Here is a 20,097-nt window from a genome sequence, read left to right as displayed (position 1 = left end):
TCCTAAGAGTTATTGATCCATTAAGGAAATTATTCCTTCAAATGCTACAACATCACTTTCCAGGTTCTCAATTCCCTTTGACTTTGTAGGCCCAATTTCAGTCTTTGCCTTTGGCCTCCGGTTTCCAGGCGAGCTTAGAGAGTCCTTCTCTGCTCCAAGATCACCAAAGCTTCACCCTGTTTTCCTCCAATACTTGTAAAAGATCAGAATGTTTTAATCTTTGATCCACGTGGGATTTACTTTGGGGCATAAAGAGTAAGGAAGTGATCTAGTTTAAAAAGTAAATTTAGCTCTAAAATACAATAAATACAAATGTCTGGATACCATTTATGTAACATTGTTTTAATTTTCTCAAAGAATATTTATAATTAAAAAAATTCAAAGCTCACTTGTTTTCCAATATACATTCTCTAAGCACAATCGATACAGATATGTAACATATGTACGCACGTCTGTCTATGAACAGATACATGTGCAAAAAATTCTTTTCCACAATTCTCTGGAATGTTATATTACAATGCGACGTTACTGTCACTATTAAAATACTTTCCCAAGAAGGCCCCGAGCTTGTTTTTCTCATTGTCTCACTTTCCTGGACCTTGAAGATTTCTTTTTCGCTATACTGTATTTTGTTTTAAAAAGTCTCTTTTCGATTAAGCTCACTTCTTCGTGGAGGAAGCAGGTCTCTGTTCTTAGCAGGAAGGAGAAGAGGTTGAGTATAAACTGGTAAGTCAGGGAGAAGTTGGACTCCTCATAGGTGGTCACATGTTTGCAATAGCTGCAGGAAGGAGAGGGGAGCTGGTATCTTTAAGTGGCCACTAAAAGTGTGCACACCCATCCCTCGAACATCCCCCAAATACCTGAACAAGTATATATGCTTAGGCTTAACAGTTATCTGAGCTGAAAGGAAACTTGGAACAATCTAGTAAAACTGCTTAACTTCACAAAGGAAAGCACTTCAGCACCGCCCCTCGCCCCCATGCAAGAGACGCACTCGTGGCACTGGAGCCCAGGGGTCCTGCCACTCCAGGGGGACCTCACTTCCTACCGTCATCAAGGCAAACAGAAGCACACAGGGAGAGATTCTGGACCCATTTTTAAAACAAACACATGAAAACAAATACTCCCCCACGGCCGCCCAAAATAAGACGCCAGGCTTGATCCTGTAGCATTCAGCCCTGTACGTATTATAGGAAGAGTTCACACAGCAATTTCACTTGTTTTAAAGTAGTAGAACCTGAACCTGATCAAGTCTCTGACGACCACCCACCCTCTTACTCTAACTGCCGGCCTCTGACCAACCCCACCGACGCCGAGGCACAGGCAGTCCGGGGACATGGGGCCGTGACGCCGACTGCACGGTGTGGGAGGCCGTCAGGGCGCATGACCCGGGTCGCTCAGCAGGTGAACTGCAGGGGGAAGGGAGAGAAGGGAGGGATTTACGAACTAAACCACTTGCGGGTGTCGCAGTGACTTACAACGTATGGATCTCATCTAGATTTTGAGGTATTTTAAAAAGTCCACGACAAGCGGGAAAACCTAAAAAGTAACTGCATGTTTGATAATATTAAAGAATTATTATTAGTTTATGTCTGATTAGTGGTATTATGGCTTTGCTTTAAAAATGTGTATTTTCTTAATCCTCACCGAAGGATGCGTTTTTACTGATTTGAGGGGGGGAGAGGGAGAGAGAGAGAGAGGGAGAGAAACACCGATTGGTTGTCTCCCACACAAGCTGCAGGGTATGTGCCCTGACCTCAAATCGAACCCAAGACCCTTTTGTGAGCAGGAAGACGCCCCAACCAACCGAGCCACACCGGCCAGCAAGCTTTAAAAAGACTTTGCTGTTTGGAATCTGCTTCCAAACAGCCTGGGTGGAGGGTGGAGGGTGGAGGGTGGAGGGTGGAGGACTGAGGTGGGGCTTTGGTGGAGCAAGTCCAGCCTTGTTGGCAAAGGCTGAGGGACAGGCACAGTCTCCTATTCTCTCTACTTTTGAATAAAGTTGAAATTTTCCATAATAAAAAGTTTAAAGATCAGCATGACACCCTGTTTCTACAATTAGGAAACAGGCCGAAGAGATGGTAAGTAGCTTGCCCACAACCAGCAGGTGGCGGGGCTGGGGCTGCGCAGCTGGGCTCACTGGCGCGGCCTCTGAACCGGGAACAGCCCACATTCAAGTTCTGTGTCAGTGAGGGAATGAGATTCGTAAAGAGACTTTTCGCAGTGAGAAGTCTTCACAACCTAACACCTTTCCAGCCTTACTGGGATATTACTGGCATATACCGTAACTTTTAAGTGCACAGCGTGATGATCTGATGCCTCGGCAAACTGTGAAATGACAGTCACAGGCTGCTCAACACCTCCACCCCAACCTCTTCAGCGAGACTCGACAGGTAATTCCGATTTTCTTTCTTTATGTTTTTTAAAAGAATGTTTTTTATTTTTTTTCTATTTTAGGGAGAGGAAGGGAAGGAGAGAGAGAGAGAAACATCCCTTGGCTGCCTCCTGCACGCCCCTCCTGGGAATGGAGCCTGAAACCCTGATTGGGAATTGAACTGGTGACCTCCTGGTTCATGGGTCTACACTCATCCACTGAGCCACACCGGAGTCGGAATTAGCTGGGCTAATTCCGATTTTCTTGATTATAAAGCTCACATTCTTCTATTTCTAACAAACAACCTACCTGGCTCTCATTACAGCCAACTCCTTTAAATTATATGTGACTATTTTTAATCAGAAAAGACTACTACTTCAGGGCAAACTGGAGATTTTATTGTGTTTTCTACCCTTTGATTTCTGGAAGTGTCACTCACCTTTTACAGAACTTCTGTGTACTAAGCCAGTATAGTGAGTTCAAGGTGGTCAGCGACTGGCCTTTCTTCTGCAGGATCCCCTGGAGGCTGTGTCCATGGAAACACATTCTACCTGCGTCTTCTTCAGCCCAGTTGAACTGAAAACTCGAAGGGCTTTTTTTGGCAGGAGCTGGTGTTGAATCCACCAGTGAGCTAAACTGTTTCTGTAGATTCACCACCATTTCTGGAAACGGAGGGAATGAAGTAAAACCCAATGTTAAATCCCAATAAAGTCTGTAGTTCACATGGACCAAGGTTGGCTTCTTAATGTGACAAATGCACCATGAATAACACTAGGGAAACTGCTTAAAAAAGACTGAAATGGTAAATTTTATGTTATATATATTTTACCACATTTAAAAAAATGAGTAAGACAACCTCATGGCAATTCTCCAAACAGAGAGTTCTGTAAGCGATAGGAATAGGGGATTTTGGGCGGGAGGAGCCTCAGCCCTGTGTGCGGTAAGGGCAGCTCCCGCCGCAGCTCCTGGGAGACTCCTTAGAGGCTGGGCCCGGGGACGGGCCTGGGGACGGGCGCCGAACGCTCCCGCAGGGAGGCATGACTCGTGCGTTCCCGTCTCCAGCCAGGACACCGAGCTCCTCTACAACTGCGATGCGACTTGGCACTAATACGGGACACCAGCACCCACCTCTTCTTTTATACACCACTGACTTGTCGATGGAGGAGTGGTAGAGTGGCTTTTCGCTTTTCCACACGTACCTGTATGAGGGAGGAAAACAGTTGGAGCAGGATGAGAAGACATGGACCTAAACCCATTTCAGAGAAGCTTCTCTGAAGCAGTGTCTGAAATCCTGAAATTCGGGGTAAAAGCTCTGGCTTAGAAGGACCTACTGACACCCGCCTACCGAGCAGCGCGCGGGCAGTGGGCAGGCGCCCGGGAGCGGGGAGCAAGCCCGCAGCGCGCTGCGCCCCTCCCGGTAGCGCCTGGGTAAGACGCCGCGAAACCGCTGCTGGCCACACCCGACGTGGCCCTGCTCCCCTCTGCAGCAGTCCAGAGTGAAGCGCTAGGAAACCACCGCTTCTCCTCGCCTTTGCCCACCTGCCTTGGTGCTGAGAATACGTTAGTGGCTCTGATTCTGAGACGCAGACGAAGTCAACAGTAAGTGCCAGTCTCCTGTCATTTCACGCCTGGAAGTCAGTCCGTCCCCGGCGGGAACGAGGAGACATCTGATTCCAGCACCACGCGGTCCGAATGGTCCCTGCACGACTTAACCTGTCTTCACCCAGGAGCCCGGCCAGGCGGAGCTCCCACGAACACTGATGCTGCACTGAGGCACCCGACACACCTAACGCCCCCCCACCCCTGAGCAAAGACCAAGAGCACGCGGGCCCTTCCAGATGGGGTGACCAGCCGTCACGAGGAAGGGCAGCGACAGGCTGTTTCTAGTTCTAGTGGCCTTGCTGAACCTGGCCAAGCAGCTGCTGCTCTGGGACAAAGAGAACACTTACAGTTCACTTCTAGTCTCATTTTTATTACCTCAAAGTTTCCTAAAGTGGAACGATTTTCCTATTTTACAGAAAAAAGAACTGCTGTCTGTCTGATCCCAGGCCACTTTCTTAGTTTGAAAGGTGGTGTGGCAATCGGGAGAGGCCTGAATCAGAGGACCTGGCTCGACCACTTCCTAGGTGTGACCGTGTGTGACTCATACAGGACAGATCTGGAGGCTCTCAGAGGCTGGGACTGTCTCACCTTCTTTATGTCTCAGATGTCGGCAGTGAATGGCACACTATGGTAAAGACTCATTTAAATAATTGTTGAATAAATGAACAAACGAATTCAACATCTCTAAATCTGTCTACCTCTACAGGGTCGCTGGGAGGAAAAATTAAGATAATGCGAATAACGGTTCTTTAAATCCCATACAATTGTTAGAAGTAATTGTTATCCAGTGCTTGACAAGGGTCTGGCTAGCAGACACTCAAGAAATATCTGTGGAGCCCTGGCCGGTTTGGCTCAGTGGTTAGAGAATCGGCCCCTGGACTGAAGGGTCCCAGGGTCAATTCCGGCCAAGGGCACGTCCCTCGGCTGCAGGCTTGATGCCTGGCCCCGGTTGGCGTGCACAAGCAGGAGGCAACCAGTTGATGTGTCTCTCACATCAGTGTTCCCCTCCCTTCCTCTCTCTCTGAAAAGCAATGGAAAAAAATACCCTCAGGTGAGGATTTAAAAAAAAAAAAAAAAAAAAATCTGTGGATTTTCTACCAAAAAAAGCTGATAAGGAATAGAAAGTCAGAAGTTTATATATATATTTTAAGTTTATAGTATTCAATAATGGGTAATTTTCGCCATTTTTTTCAATGCTGGGAAAGAAAATGCATATAAGTTAAACATTTTAGTAATATTAGGATAGCAAATGATCATTTTAACCAATTTAAGAATGGAGATTTTCTCAAGGATTTCAAAAAGACTGGATCAGATCAGTAAAATCCTGACTTTATATAAAACAAAGACGTTACTTTTCATTCTGACTTCTTGCGGTGATTTACAATATTAGGAACAGAACTGAACCGTCTCTGACCATCAGGGAGCAGTAGGATGTAATCAGTTAACAGGTGGTGGTCTTCCTGAAAGTTACGTGTGAACTGAATTAGTGAGCCACCCACATCTAAAACAGACAGCTTGTCACTTACCCCCACGGTAAATTAGTTTGTGATTCTTTCAAATACCTTTTTTGTTATTTCTTTTCTTAAGTACTATAAATAACAACATATTCAAGGTAAAAAAATCTCAAATAATAAAGAAGTTCCCTAAACTAAATAGTTCTAATCCCAATCTCTGGATAAACCCACTACTAAAAATTCCTTGTGAACAGCTAATGTAGACAGATTTTCTTTTGCATTTATAACAAAATGCCTGCATAGGTGCAGAGGATGCTACAGTCAAGGAGGTGTTATCAGTTCCCCGGGGTCACATGCCAAGAATATGGGAAAAACAATGTAAAATAACAGCACTCTATTTATAGTTGTTCAGAATTTACTTTCTTACCTCTTTCCTAAACTACAAAAGCTACAAAAAACAGAGACCCAACAACGTCCTAATGTTTCCTAAGGGTGCCACAGAGTCCTGTGTGTTGTGGAAATGAGGGTGTCACTTCACAGTGTTCACCGTGTGCAGTGCAGTCCTGCTGGCTGTGACACAGACGGCCTGTAACCACCATGATTAACACAGAGCAGTCCCGTCACTCTCCAACTCTCACCTCTTGTCAGTCAGCCCTGCTCCCAAACCCCCAACCTCAGATCTCCAGCAACCACTGGCCTGGCTTTCTGTCCCCAGTTTAGCCTTTTCCAGAAAGTCAGATAAATGGAGTCGCACCATACGTAACCTTTCGAGTCTTTCACTCAGCACAATGCCTTCAAATTCACACACAGTGTTGGGTGTATCAGGAGCCTGTTCCTTCGTTTCCAGTGTAGACACACTACAGTTCATTCATCCATCCACCAGCTGGAGGGCGTCTGGGATGTGGCCAGTTTGGGGCCATTGTGAATGAAGCCATGATAAACATTTGTATATCGACTTTTGTGTGAAATTGTTTTAATTTCATCTGGGTAAATATCTAGAAGTGAAAACTATTGAGCAGTATAGTGAGTGCATGTTTAGCTTTATGAGAAACAGCCAGGCTTCCCTAAGAGTCTATACCATTTTCATTCCCCCAGCTGCACGGTCGGTTTCTGTCGGTTTTGTCTTTCGCTATTCTGATTGGTGTGGGATGGTATCCCTCGTCTTTTGATCTGCATTTCCCTGCTGACAGCGCCGAACATCATTTCATGGGCTGCCCATACATCTTCTTTGGTGAAGGATCTGTTAGAATCTTTAGCCCATTTAAAAAATTGGGTTGTTTTCTCATTGTATGAGAATTCTTTATATATTCTAGATAGAAATCTTTTATCAGCTACGTAATTTGCACATAACATCTCCCAGCCAGTGGCTTCCCATTCTTCTAACAGTGTCTTTGGAAGAGCAGTAGCTCTTTCTTCTAGTAAAGTCCTGTCTTTTTCTTCTCTGGATCCCACTTAATAACTTCCACCCTGACACATGGAAGATGTTGTCCAGAGAACAGAAAGAAAAATTAGAAACTGATGCCAGTGACATGGGTGGAGTGGGTGGAAACAGACATAGTAACGTGTTCAGGGCTTCAAGCCCAAAGGCTGCCAGCGGCGACTCCCACGCCACCTCACCCACCCCACAGCGTCTACTCTATGATGGGGGATCTGGGTAATGGACCCTTTGAAGGATCCCTTCCTGGGGCCAGTGTCTTCCAGGGAAATAACCAGAAACCCAGTGACTAAAGACATTTCCTCTCCACAAGGAAGGGGAGAAGCCGGCTCCTGGGTGTCCAATGCAGAACCATCCACCTCCCACCTGTCTCCTCTGTCATCGCGCATCGAGCACCAGTGGTGAGAAACTGTGACTCTCCTCCCTTCTGACAAGGACCCTCTCCTCTTCTCCACTGTGCTTTATTCAACCCTGGACGTCTGTTTCCCATTTTAAATCTCTCAAATTTAGAGGAAAAAATCTAGTTCTATCTGCAAAACTTGAAATTTAGTTCTTTACATAAAGCAGACATTATTATTCTTATTTATGAGAAAGTTGGAACTGGATGGATTATGTAACTACTTTGAGCAACCTTGGTTTTACTCAAAGGGTTTAAATTATTTGACAAATGAGTATTATAAATTTACATAAAACATAGAGAGATTAACTTTTTCTTCAGTCTCACAGAGACTCCAAGTTCTAAAAACAGAGGAAACTGCTCAAATCAGCAATCAGGAGAAATATGGTCTATATTATATAAGACATAGTATCTGAACATTTATGAGCAAACTAAGTTTCGTTGCTTGGAGGGGGGGAGGTGAAGGAACTTGCCCGGTCACAGCGAGAGGCTGCGCTACAGGCAGGACCGGAGCCCAGCACAAGTCTATGCTCCTTTCACTTCCCCGCAATGGACCTGCATCTGAATGCGTCAGTCAAATAGTGAGGCCGACTAATTAAATACGCTCCCTTTCTGCTTTCCTTTGTTTTGATTTTTATAAGGATCTTTACTTTAGAACATTCCAATTAAAGAAAAAAGTTCACTAGAAAATAGTGGCTGACATTTCCAGAAAAAATGCTGATGAGTCTATACTGGTGAGCTTCCTTCTTCAAATGTAATGTAACAGGCCTGGAAATAAGCAGGTGAATCTAAAACTGGAAGAGATTACATACTTTGCCCTGGCTTCCTCCCATTTCTGTTTTTTCTCATCAAAAGATTTCTTCATAACCTGGTACCATTTTCTGAAATCAAACCATGGCTTCTCTGGGAAAAAAAAGAAAAGAAAGAAATCCATGATTATTAACCAAATAAGCCACATTATAATAATATACATTGCCCATCTGAATCTTCATTCGTTGACATAACTAAACATTCATCTAAGAGCCCTTGGAAATTACAGATGAAGTCGCTTCTCCGGACTCTCACATGACTCCTGAATCAGCCACTCCCTCCTCTGAGCTTCTACCGATATCACGGCCCCAACTAGATGATGCCGAAACTGTCCTTTTCTGTGTCTGTTTCTCCTAGATTTGACTATTTACCTCCTTGAGAACAGAAGACATACTTGTTTGTCGCCACACAATCAGGCCCCTCCTCCCAACGCAGCACCCGCCCAGAGCCGGCACACATGCCCGTGCCTGAGGTGACCAAGGTAAGGGGAGACGGTAACACGTGTGAAATGGCACCAGAGTAGCTGAGCCCAGACTCCAGCATTGTCAGCTCCTGCCCCTGCTCCTCCTACTCGAATCCAAATCCAGAGCTTCTAGGGCTGAGTGAGAAAGTGACTGCACCGACAGCGGGTGTGTGGCTCCACAGCAGTCATGGCTGGAGAGGCGACAGAGTTGAGTGTCGTTGAGCACGGCCTCTCCTCACTCTCTATTCCCTCTACGTGGGGACATGGGGAGAGCAGGGAGGGAAAAGTGAAAGGAGGGCAGAAAAGAGGACCACAGAGGGAGGGCCGGCAGAGGAAGGCCGACAGGGACGGCGAGTGAAAGGCTATGTTCTCCATATTCTCTAATGAAGATGGTCTCCCGCAATGTCCAGGTAAAAACCTTTCAACTGGCCAAAATAACCATCACTGAACCCGAGACAGCCTTGCAGGCCACACAGCACTGAGGAGCGGCAACCACCAGAGAGCTAGAGATGGAGGGAAACAGTACCGACCACTAGGATACAAGGTCCCTGACCTTAAGTCACCTTCTCTGAGGGGCAAGTTCCTCATCAGTGACAGTGACGAGGCAGGATGGTGGGCAGGGGAGCAGAAGAATGGAAACAACCCTGCCTGCTGACAACTCAGGTCTGAGGCTCAGAGGGAGATTCACGTCAAAGTGCTCCGATTACTCTGAGCAGCTATAGTCTAGGGCGATCCTTTAGCATGAGAAGGGACACTAGGGGCCATCTCAGTCACGTTCATTCTGTGTAGGAGCCAACAAGAATATGGAAATAACACATAAACCACTGAACATGCACACGGAACCCTAAAGAAGTGGAGCTCCTAGGAGGAGAAGCATGGCTGCCAGGGGCTGGGGGTGGGGAATCGGGATAGTCTGGTCACAGGTACAAACGTTCAGCCATAAGGTGAGTAAGGTCTGAGGCTCTAGCGTAAGAGGTGACTGTATTGATAACACTGTGCTGTATAGTTGAAATTTGCTAAGAAAGTTAAACTTAAATGTTTTCACCCCCCCCCCCCCAAAAAAAAAGAGCTGTGCGAGGCAATGAATGTGCTGGCTGTCGAGACAGCAGGAATCCTCTCACAATGGGTATGTGCCTCAAATCAGCACATCAGCCACCCCTCAAAAAAGCTGAAATTGAAAAGGACAGCATACATTCATCCTGGCAGGAACACTGAGAACCTGGAACTGAATTTAAGAATTCACATATTTATCAAACTCCACTGAGTTTTCTTAGGCCAGTCCCCAGGGAGGCACCAAACACACATTTTAAAAAAAAGAAGGAAGGATACAGCCCCTCTCTCTGGAAGATCCGTCCTGTCATGTGTGACTTACATAGTGCTTACTATGAGCCAAAGTCCTCTACGCAGCTCAAACAAAGACCGTCCAACAGGGACAGACATGCTCCATCCACTGGTCACAATTCAGTGTCTAAACATCTAACAGCTCTGGGTGGGAGTGGCTGTTGGGGGCATGATTAGTTCTGACTTAAAAAGGTGACAGGGGCCCGGCCGGGCGTGGCTCAGCTGTTGAGCGTCGACCTAGGATCCAGGCGATCGGGGTTTGATTCCCGGTCAGGGCACATGCCCAGGTTGCGGGCTGCAGCCGATCAATGACTCTCATCATTGATGTTTCTAGCTCTCTCTCCCCCTCTTCTTTCCTCTCTCTGAAATCAATTAAAAAAAAAAAAGGTGACAGGGAGCAGATGTGAGAAGGTGGGAGAGAGCGTGTGTGTCGCATCTTGAGGATGAAGACAGGTTTGCCAGGGTCTGGAGGCTTTGGGAGTAAGAAGGAAAGCGGTTTCGGGGAGAAGACCAAGTGTGAGCAGAGGCTGAAGGCACCAGAACAGACGGCACCCACAGCGCTGCCCGCAGGCCCTGGTCTGGTGCGGCAGCGGGAAGCTGGGAGTGGACCAAGGGCCTTGGCTCCAGCAGGCAGTCACTGAAGCTGTTCGGTAGCCTAGAGACAGAGCTCCATAACCACGGAAAAGCAATCCTGGTACAAGGAGCAGTTTATACACACGTATGTGTGTACCTGTATATTTTCAAAGTTTCTACCCTGAATTTATTGCATCTTTTAATTGACGGTTTATCTTTAACTTGATTGATAAAAAAATTAAGTACCTTCTTTGTTCTCTTCATTGTATGTCTCAGCAATAGCAGACAAAGACCTGAAGGCACCAAGAAACAAGTCAATTTATTTAGAAGTCACCGATTTGAAGACAGTGAAATTTTGAATTTTTCTGAAAGGACGTAACAGTCCTTGAAACTGATGGCAGCGTTGACGGAGAGGCCGTCGCTGAGACGGGAGGACACCGAAAATACTGCCACTCTCCATCGGTACTTGGGAGGGAGAACATTTTAAAATTCCTTTAGTTTCCAAAAGAATCTTTGAGGCCACAGTGCCAGGAGCCTACGGGCACCCAGATGGAGGGCTGAATGGTTCCTTAGGATTTGTGGGGATGATTAAAACTCAGGCACCCCTGGAACAATGAGAAACGAGTATCTACCTAAAAACTAGGAATAAAACGTGATACAAACAACTTACTAAGGTAGGGTGAGCCCTCTGACAACCAGCTGCGTCAGCTATTACGTAAGAAGTGACTGCTGCCAGGCAGTGCCTGTTGTAACAGCTGAGTCTCGGTTCTCTAGGCAGACAACCCACGGAGCCCTTCACTGCCCATAATGAGGTAAAAACGATGCGGTTTCCCCCATAAAACCAGTAACGCTTACCATTCTAAACTGTCATCCAATAAAAAGAGCAGCTTCAATACTATCACAATGACAGCTACAGCTTGTACATCATATTTAACAGTTCTTTCCTTTTTAACTATGGGATCGAATGTCAGAAAATCCACTTCTCCTATCCCAGCCACTTTTACCACCTGGCAGGTGAAGTCGTACATCTCATCTGTTGAAGGAAACAGTAAAACATGAAGTAAATCCTTTGGTGAACTAGTGTTTGTCCACACGACAAGCTTCATCTTAAAACATGGTGCTGCAATTATTTAAAATATGCGTCAAAGAATTTTTATATATCTGTCTACTAGATTCTAACAACAGCTAAACTTCTGACCGGGCTTTTACTCGGTCCTTCAAAAAACACTTACTGAGTAACTACTATGTTCTGGATATCAAAGGTAAAGAAAGACACAGCCCTTTTCCTCAGGAGCTCATTGTTTAGAAACATTTAAGTAATTAGGATTCACTAGGATCAGGACTAGGACAGAGATGAGATGGTGTTTTGGGGAAATGCAAACAGTACAAGTCAGGGCCGCAGGCTGAAGTGGAGAGGGAGGCAGGGCCAGGTCCTGAATTTGGACTTATTATTGTTAAGGTTACTTCAACTCACAGATTCCATCTGAATATTCATGGGATTCATTCAGGCGCAAAACGGTTAGCAGATCCATTTAGCTCGTTCAACAAGCATTACTGAGCACCCACTGCGCTAAAGAGACTGCTATAGGGAGGAGGCCAGACAACTAAGGAACAGATGGGACTCCTGCCTTCAAACACGCGCACTTAAAATATGAAAAACTCATTTTAACGTAGTCACTAAAGGTTTATGTATTATCTGTGTTGGGTTATAGAGGCTATAGCCTCTTCTCAGATAATTTAAAAACTGAAACCATGGTACTGTTACTATAAAGAATGACATGTCTTGAAGGCTGTCTCCTCTACTTCTTTTAAATTACTATCTTGAACTGATTCCCTTACACCGAGAGTACAGAGTAATAAAAAATCAACTGGAAGGACCGATGAGGGAGGAAGCGGAAGGAGGGAAACTAAGGGGCGCGGGTTCTGAGCCAGAGCGTCCTGTGAGAGGACGGCGCCCCCCGCCAGCTCAGGGTCGCTGAGCCTCGCGGGTCTCATGGTAAGTGAGGTAATGCACATGGAGGCCCTTTGGAAACCCTAACTCTCCACAGATCATGCACGGGACTATGGAAGCTGCCAGAAATTCTGTTGAGCAGGCAGGGCAGCCTCAGGCTGAGGAACAAGACGAAAAAACCGGGTTGGAGTCCGTTCAAAGCCACCCAAGAGCCAGTGCTTACTCAGCAAGGGTGTGACAGGCAGACGAAAGCTCGCTGCCTGCTCCAGGGACACAGCCAGGCAAGGCTCTGGGGAGGGCCGGCTGCGGCCACAGCGTGCTGACAACCAGCTACCCTCAGCTGCTGGAAACCCCGGAAGGGCTGCAGGAGTGCCAGATGCTCGGGTCTCGCCTTTTTGACACTATAGGCAGCAAAGCCTGCACATTTGAAAACAGAGGCATCCTAGAGGTCTCCCTATAATCTTATCGTGGTTTGCAAACCAATGTCCCAGTTTAGAACCTAAAGCCTAAGGCGCAGGGACGAGCACATCTTGATCTGTAGGTCTATTCTGCGTTTCCCCCTCTACTAAGTACTACGGCCTCAATACGGGCCACTCGTAAGGCACAGGAAGGCAGGAGGGAGGGAAAATGCATAACCGTAACTTAGAAACACCACTTTAATATTCGGTATATTTACTTCTAACTTCACTTTCTGCAGCTGTGGCTGTTATATGTGATTTTGTAATTCGGCTCCTTTCACGTTTTATTGTAACAAACACTTCCCATGCTTCTCTGAGCCCTTTGCAAACGTGGTTTTGAAAGCTGCACAGTGCTCCGCGAAGAGACACACCACCGTTTACCTAACCTTTTCTTTTCTGCTAGGTGTTTATGTTGTTCCTGAATTTTCAGTATTATAAATAAGGTCAATAACATCTATGTACACATTTTTTTTTATATCTCAAATTATTTCTATTCAGCAGTTTGTGAGAAGTAAAATTTCTCTGTTCCCATTCTTTATAATACTGTCTCCAAAAAGGCACTTAATAAATATCAGATGGTAGTGATGTCTGTCTGCCTATTATGACGGGTGTAATGTCACTCGCAGGAATTCTGCTCTCCGCAGTACGTCACAATGCAGAAGTCTGACTCTCCGAATTCTGGAACCTAAATCAGATAGGTAGTGACTTCTGAAATCCCCACAGAGACATACAGTCCTTAGCTTAATCAATAATATATTTTAAAAGTTTAAATTATTTTTGTTCCCTTAAAATATTTTTAGGTTACAAACTTAATATTTACATTTGTGTATAGGTTACTACATATTTATGCTCATTTTATAATTAAAATGATACTGTACATACAGTTTTACACACTGCTTTTCTCTACATCTATTTTCCTTTTCAATCACATTCTGGAGATTGTTAAGCAACAGTATAGTCACACATGTTGCATTTTCTCTTAAAAATGAAAGTCCTGAACTTCTCACATTTCTAGTTCAGCAGGAAATTCGAGAATGGATTCCACGGGCAGATTCCGTCGGGCAGCTGTGTCGTGTACAGTGTGAACAGGGCTAGCGAGGCTCTTTCCTAGTCTGTGTGTCACTGCCTCAGAGTCACGTGACCCAACAGACTGGATCTCCATTTGTTTTAGGGACTGGAAATAGCATTATGTTTCCAAACAACAACGTTACCATAAATTAGCTTCTGGGATTTAAAAAAAATTAGAATTCATTCATAATAATCATGCTTCACGCAAATGACAAAGTGCTGCTTGGAGGGGGCACCTAGGTCACTGATGACACCCCGAAACACTTGTTACTTTACTTGCACTCAGTAAACTTACTGTAAAAACCGAATGCATGCTCTCAAGCATTGCCTCACACCACAGTAAAGCTCTGTTTCTAAAAAGGGCCCTTTCCACCACTTTAAGTGGTCTGAGATGCTTTAAGGAAGGGCTGTGAAGTTAGGCTTCGTGTTGCTACGGCCCGTCAGGTGGCTCTGCTTGTCTTGATGTGAGAGAATCCACACGCGCTCACTAGGATTCTGGAAGGTGACGCATCCTCAGCACAGACACCTCTGCTTACCAGGGAGGTTGGCTTCCATCAGGTACTTCATGCACAAGACGCTGGGATGCAGGTAGCAGTCTTCTGTTACGTCTGGGAAACGAGGCAGGTCTAAGAATGTGGCAACTTCAATCATTTTTTTATGGATATCCTCATAGTTAGGCCAAGACTAAAATAAAAGAGGGTCAAGGTAGCAATTTTCCCAACATAAACCAGTTTTTAAACTGTTTCTTGACTTTAAAGTAACATACACTCCACTGAATGAAACTGGGAATGTGGAGAGAAGCATGAAGGACACACACATCCCGAATATCCTAACTGAGCAGTTTTAAGTTGTAATAACATGAAATAAAAAAGCCGCTAAAATTCTATTTGGCTCATAAAACTCTTACTGGCTCTACCCAAAATGTGGTGAAATCCTAACTGCCTGCCAGTCACAGAAGAACCTGGACACAGATAAAGCTGCGATCTACCTGGAGTCGGTTTGTAGTAACCTCTAGCGCCGGCCCTGCCCATTAACCCCACACGCACAGCTAACACCGTCAGCTCATGTTACACGCTATTCACATGCTTCCATATGACTCAAACAGATACCTGTGCACCAGTGTTCACAGCAGCATTACTCACAACAGCCCAAAGGTGGGAACAGCCCGTGTCCATGTGCAAACGGACAAACAATGTGGTCCATCCGCACAGCAGAGTTTTCAGCCTCAGAAAGGACCAAGATGCTGACGCTATGACACGGGTGAACCTCACATTCGGGAAAATGAAAAAGGTCTGGAGGTGGGTGGAGGCTATGGGTGCGCAATGTAAATGTATTTAATTCTACTGAACTGCACATTTAAAAATGGTTTAAACGGTAAATTTTATGTATATGTTACCACAATTTTATGAAAGTATAAAAAAGGAACCTAAATATCTAAAGCAAAACCCCCCAACATATTAGAGATGTCACAATTACAATAAGCCGAAGATATAAAAAATTCAACATATGTAAAATCTACATTCAAAGTCTATACCACTTGCTAACACTGAACTTTATCTTACATAAAATATGTTAGCAACAGAGACATACATTTGGGGTATAAAATGATTAAACTGAAAGTATTAAGTACAGAACACCACGGTAGGTGCCTTTCCCAGAAGACAAAATGCCCCGAGCACAGAGAAAACACTAACGCCTGCCGAGTCACTGCCCAGGGCCCCTGTCCAGAGATGACACTGGTGGCTACTGGATGGTCTGGTACATGACTGAAGTGATCTCAGGGCCTCAAGTGAGGTGAGGGTCCTACCATCACTGTCCCAGGGGCATCATCAAAAGCATCAGAATGCTACCTTCTGCCCAGCCGGCTGTGGCTCAGTGGTTGAGCGTCGACCTAGGATCCAGGTGATCGGGGTTCGATTCCCAGTCAGGGCACATGCCTGGGTTGTGGGCTCGATCCCCAGTTAGGGGGGTGCAGGAGGCAGCTGATCAATGACTCTCTCATCATTGATGTTTCTATCTCTATCTTTCTCTCCCTTTCCTTTCCTCTCTCTGAAATCAATAAAGATATGTGTAAAAAAAAAAGAAAAAAAATGCTACCTTCTCCCTCCGGTATCACTTGAAGTGGTGGCCCCACACAGCTTGGGGAGGGACTAACCTCCCTACACACCTGTTCCGATTCCAACCGAGCGTGGCTAGTGAGGGGGCCCGCACCGCAAGCTCAGCAAGTATCTAACCCTGTCACATGACATCTTAGAGAAGTGGACCACAGTGAGACGGGTGCTTCTGTCCACGGTCCTTAGCCAAGCAAGGGCAACAGGCTCTGATACTGACAAGATTCTAAAACATGGGTAACAATCATAGTAATTACAGTAAACATTTAGTGACTGTGTTGGAACGATGGCGTTCTGACTTTAGAAAATGCATCCATGTACAGAACAACGCAAGGGAAGGGCCTCATAGAAGCTGCCAGGTATTTGTACCGCATTTTCATTCGCGATCTGTGACGTACTGAGCAGAATGAGAGGACTACTAGAATCCTGTGTAAAACCACGTGTTTAGTAAGGTATAGTGGTGTCTGTTTCATACTGGACTTGGGTTATCTGCTAATTAGTCTAATTCTACCTCAAATGTTTTGTGGAACAAGCTGGAATAATGAGAGAGAGAGAGAGGCGGGGAGATAAGACTAGGCTCTGTCTGTGCTCACAGCACCGTCTCTATCAGAATCACTTGTAAGATGCAAGTCCAACACCAGACTTATGGGCTCAACCTCTGACCCTGGGTCTAAGGATCTGTAGTTTAAACAGGCTTTCCAGGATAATCTCACACAAAAATAAATAAAATAAAAAGCAGTGGCTTCCTATTCTTATTTTTCTTGCAGCCTAGAAGAAACCCTCATGGTTTTACCCCACAAGCTTGAAGAGAGAGGTGCACCCACAAATTCTGGGGATGCTGCGATGTGTGGGAGGCCAGGGTGAAAAGAAAACAGCAGCTGGTTTTTCCTCCCGCTGCCTGGCAGAAGGGAGGCGTGGGGTGAGGGGCACTGAGCACACCTGTTACCATGACACTCACCCTAATTCCTCCCAGGTAGACCTCCGAGCTGTCAGTGTGTTATTCTAACAAAGACTGCACAAACAACCCCAGAGCTACATGTGGCCCAGAGAGTGAGCAAAGTTTGAGGACCCAGACTGCACTGAAACCCGATCCAGGAAGGCCGTCCCATGGAGGTGCCTGAGGAGTGACTTTGCTCCTAAGGAGGCTCCTTCTCCCTCCAGCCAGCAGGGACCTAGTTTCACAGAGGGCGTGAGACAGCTCCAGGGCAGTGAGTCATCGTGGCAATGTGCCTGCCACGCCGTGGGTTTGGCTGAACCAGCATAACATCTTCTCTTTCTACTCATTCAGAGAGATCAGAATGTTGTTGGTTGACATTCGAATGCTGGGGGAGAGCTAGAGCTTCGGGTGGACTTCCAGGCTCCTCTCCCTCCTGCTGAGCCTGCCCAGGGGCAAAATGCCTACTTCTGGAGAGGGCTCAGAAACACTCAAGGGCCACCAGTGAGTAATGTGTGTGACAGACGTTCTGTTTAGAAATTGATCTGTGGGTTGAAGATATAAAAATGAAGCAAATCAAGGCTGAAAGGATAAAAGGAGCCCCACGGGTAGAGAAACATGTACCTGTGATAGATACATGTGTGCCCAGGCCCCTTCAGTCAGGCGGCGGTAACTTAGTGCCTGTACAGAGATGGTCTCCCTGAAAGAGACCAGATTTCCCATTTAATCTACCAGATGCACTAAAAGATTTTTGCTAGAAGAAAATGATGCTTCGAATCAGCACCATACTCTAGAAACTTGAGTCAAAAATAAAACAGCAGAAAAGGCAAAGGCAGATAAAGGAGGCTGTATTCAAATTAAGTAAGTAAAGACAGACAGAAAGGCTATCTACCTGGAGCTGGGAGCTGTGACTCAGAAAAGTCCTGAAACTTAATTTGCACCCCTGTCCTCTCCCCGCTTGCTCTCAGCAGGGCACTGGCAGGAGGCCTGCCTGAAAAAAGAAACCGAACCATCCAGCTGCTGTCTGTGGTCTGTATCCTGTCCCATGTTTTAAGAGACTCCATCAGATTTGTTTTTATTGGGGCAGAGAGGCCCACATAACACTACGGAGCAGCTTAAAGGAAAGAAAGAGTTCACCTGGGATAAAGGGTTAGGGTCTCTAAAGCTCTCTATTTGGTTTGTTTTTAAGGTGTGCTCGACCTTCTGGGATAACAAAAACAAGACAAAACCAAACACAGAAGGAAAGCAGTCCCCAGCAGCCCACACACAACTCCAAGGCCTTATCTTCTCTGCCATCGCCCAGCACAATTGCACCTTTTGTCCTTTCTGGTGGAGGCGCAGCTGCTGAAGAAGCCAAGACTTGGTGAAGAACTGAGACGTGGAAGGAGGGAGGGGAGAAAGGCTCCCTTTGTTAACGAAAAGCCGTTTCCATTGAAGGGTTTCAACATACTGTGGAAGCGTGAATGCACTTTTGTGAGCAAAGGCAAAGCACACAATGAAGAAAAGCTGCCTGTCAACTAAATAAACAGTCACCTGACGACATCCAGACCTTCCCCCTTTTCCTGAAAACCGAGGGGGCAGGCGGGAGGGAGTGTGGACTGAACCAGCCATGGCTGAAGATGTGTCTAAAAGGTACAGTAAATATGACACACGGGGCTTCCAGGGTGGAACGGGTTCATTTCATTACAACAGTGAAAAATCACAAGGCTCATGTTTTAAAAGGCCATAATAAACTGTCCTAGCAGGCACTGAAAATGAGTGCTTGGGAGAGGGTTTCACTGAATTTCACAAATATTTCAGTGAGTTTATTTTCCTTCATGAAGCAATGCCTTCTGACAGGCAAGGACAAGCTAGAGTTTCTGTTACACAACAGCGGGCTCCTGAGATAGCCTGATTATAATACCCTGTCAGAGGCGAACTTCCTGCTCAGCCTCACCCTCATTCTGATTGTTCCGCAGCAAAGACCCAGCTGAGAAGCAGCTAATGCTACACACACCTGCTAATCCACACCTACAGCAAGACTTCCCATCACAAAGCACAGTTAACAGGGACTGAAAGTCATGTCCGAAGCAGGGACAAGGCTGTGTGTGTGTTTGTGGGGGAAGAATAAAGCGAATTACGATTCACAAAACAATTCACTCTGCATGTCCAGCCCACTGGAATCATCTTATTGGTTGTAAATCTACCAGGTAGTAACAAAAAATGCTTTTTAATGTTCAAAGTCTAGTCCACTGAGAGTCTGTGGTAAGTAAGCACATTACTCCCTGTGAAACAGTCTTGGTCCTGGGGGTGAGTTCAGAAATGGTGTCAGCTATGCAGACAGACAAATCTTAGGAATAACACAAACATACAGACTGACAACCAATGAAGACCTGCCGGCTAAACAGGACCAGTGATTTGTTCTGGCCCCAGGACCAGAGCTAGGAAAGACCTATGGGGTCCTCCTTCCTAAGAGGCACCTGTTGTCCAGAGATCCTGCTGACTGCTGCACGGACACGTTCACATTCCACCCATCTGTACTAAGGAAGGTCAATACGGGCATCCGAAGGGCAGACCTCCCCAGTTTCTATTGGATCTCGGAGGGTAATGTGATTATTTTTGCAGCAATGTTCCTTTGTTACGACTCGGTTTTCTGTAGACTAGCACGGAGCCTGGGTCCCCTTCTCTCCTGAAAGTAGAGGTGAGGGCAGACTGGGCTGAGCATACCAGCTACTGGGAGGTACTGGCCCAGGATCAAACTAATCACAGACAATCCACATTAAGTCGCTGCTTTCACTTAGCAAATATGAGGTATGATTCTCCTAAAAGTGTCATTAGTGTAACCTCACACAGATATTTTCTGACCAAAGTAATTCACTATTGGGTTCCGTACACTGGAAAATAGTATAAATTAACTGATAAAATTATTTATCTCACACCTGGTTTTCAGAGTGATACCAACACACCCATAATTTGCATTGTTAAATATCCTTGCTTATAAGCAGAAATTATAGCCCTTATCTATTTATCACTAAAATATTAATAGGATGCTCTTCTGTTTTGTCAATCAAATGCCACTACATAATGGCCTCCTGATATATTGTGGAATAAATACATCAGAAGCAGTCTGGAAGTACTGGGAGTCCT

At 45.7% G+C, this 20,097-nt stretch overlaps 1 protein-coding gene across 1 annotated transcript in view; it reads right to left on the bottom strand.

The window, feature by feature from the left end:
* Positions 1-326: 326 nt before the first annotated feature.
* Positions 327-20,097, bottom strand: part of TAF1B (TATA-box binding protein associated factor, RNA polymerase I subunit B) — a 43,905-nt gene continuing 24,134 nt past the window's right edge. Inside the window, exons 9-15 of the mRNA XM_087823898.1 lie at positions 14,463-14,610; positions 11,305-11,482; positions 10,696-10,742; positions 8,075-8,165; positions 3,503-3,573; positions 2,814-3,036; positions 327-778 (exon numbers count right to left, since the gene is read on the bottom strand). Of these exons, the coding sequence (XP_087680024.1) occupies positions 577-778; positions 2,814-3,036; positions 3,503-3,573; positions 8,075-8,165; positions 10,696-10,742; positions 11,305-11,482; positions 14,463-14,610 (960 nt within the window). The 3' untranslated portion in view covers positions 327-576. The remainder of the gene's footprint in view (positions 779-2,813; positions 3,037-3,502; positions 3,574-8,074; positions 8,166-10,695; positions 10,743-11,304; positions 11,483-14,462; positions 14,611-20,097) is intronic.

This window comes from Miniopterus natalensis, chromosome 13, assembly GCF_054644295.1.
Source record: "Miniopterus natalensis isolate mMinNat1 chromosome 13, mMinNat1.hap1, whole genome shotgun sequence".
In the NCBI taxonomy this organism is placed as follows: domain Eukaryota; kingdom Metazoa; phylum Chordata; class Mammalia; order Chiroptera; family Miniopteridae; genus Miniopterus; species Miniopterus natalensis.
Note: the sequence above shows the minus strand (reverse complement) of the source record. Positions and strands in the feature narration are given on the sequence as shown.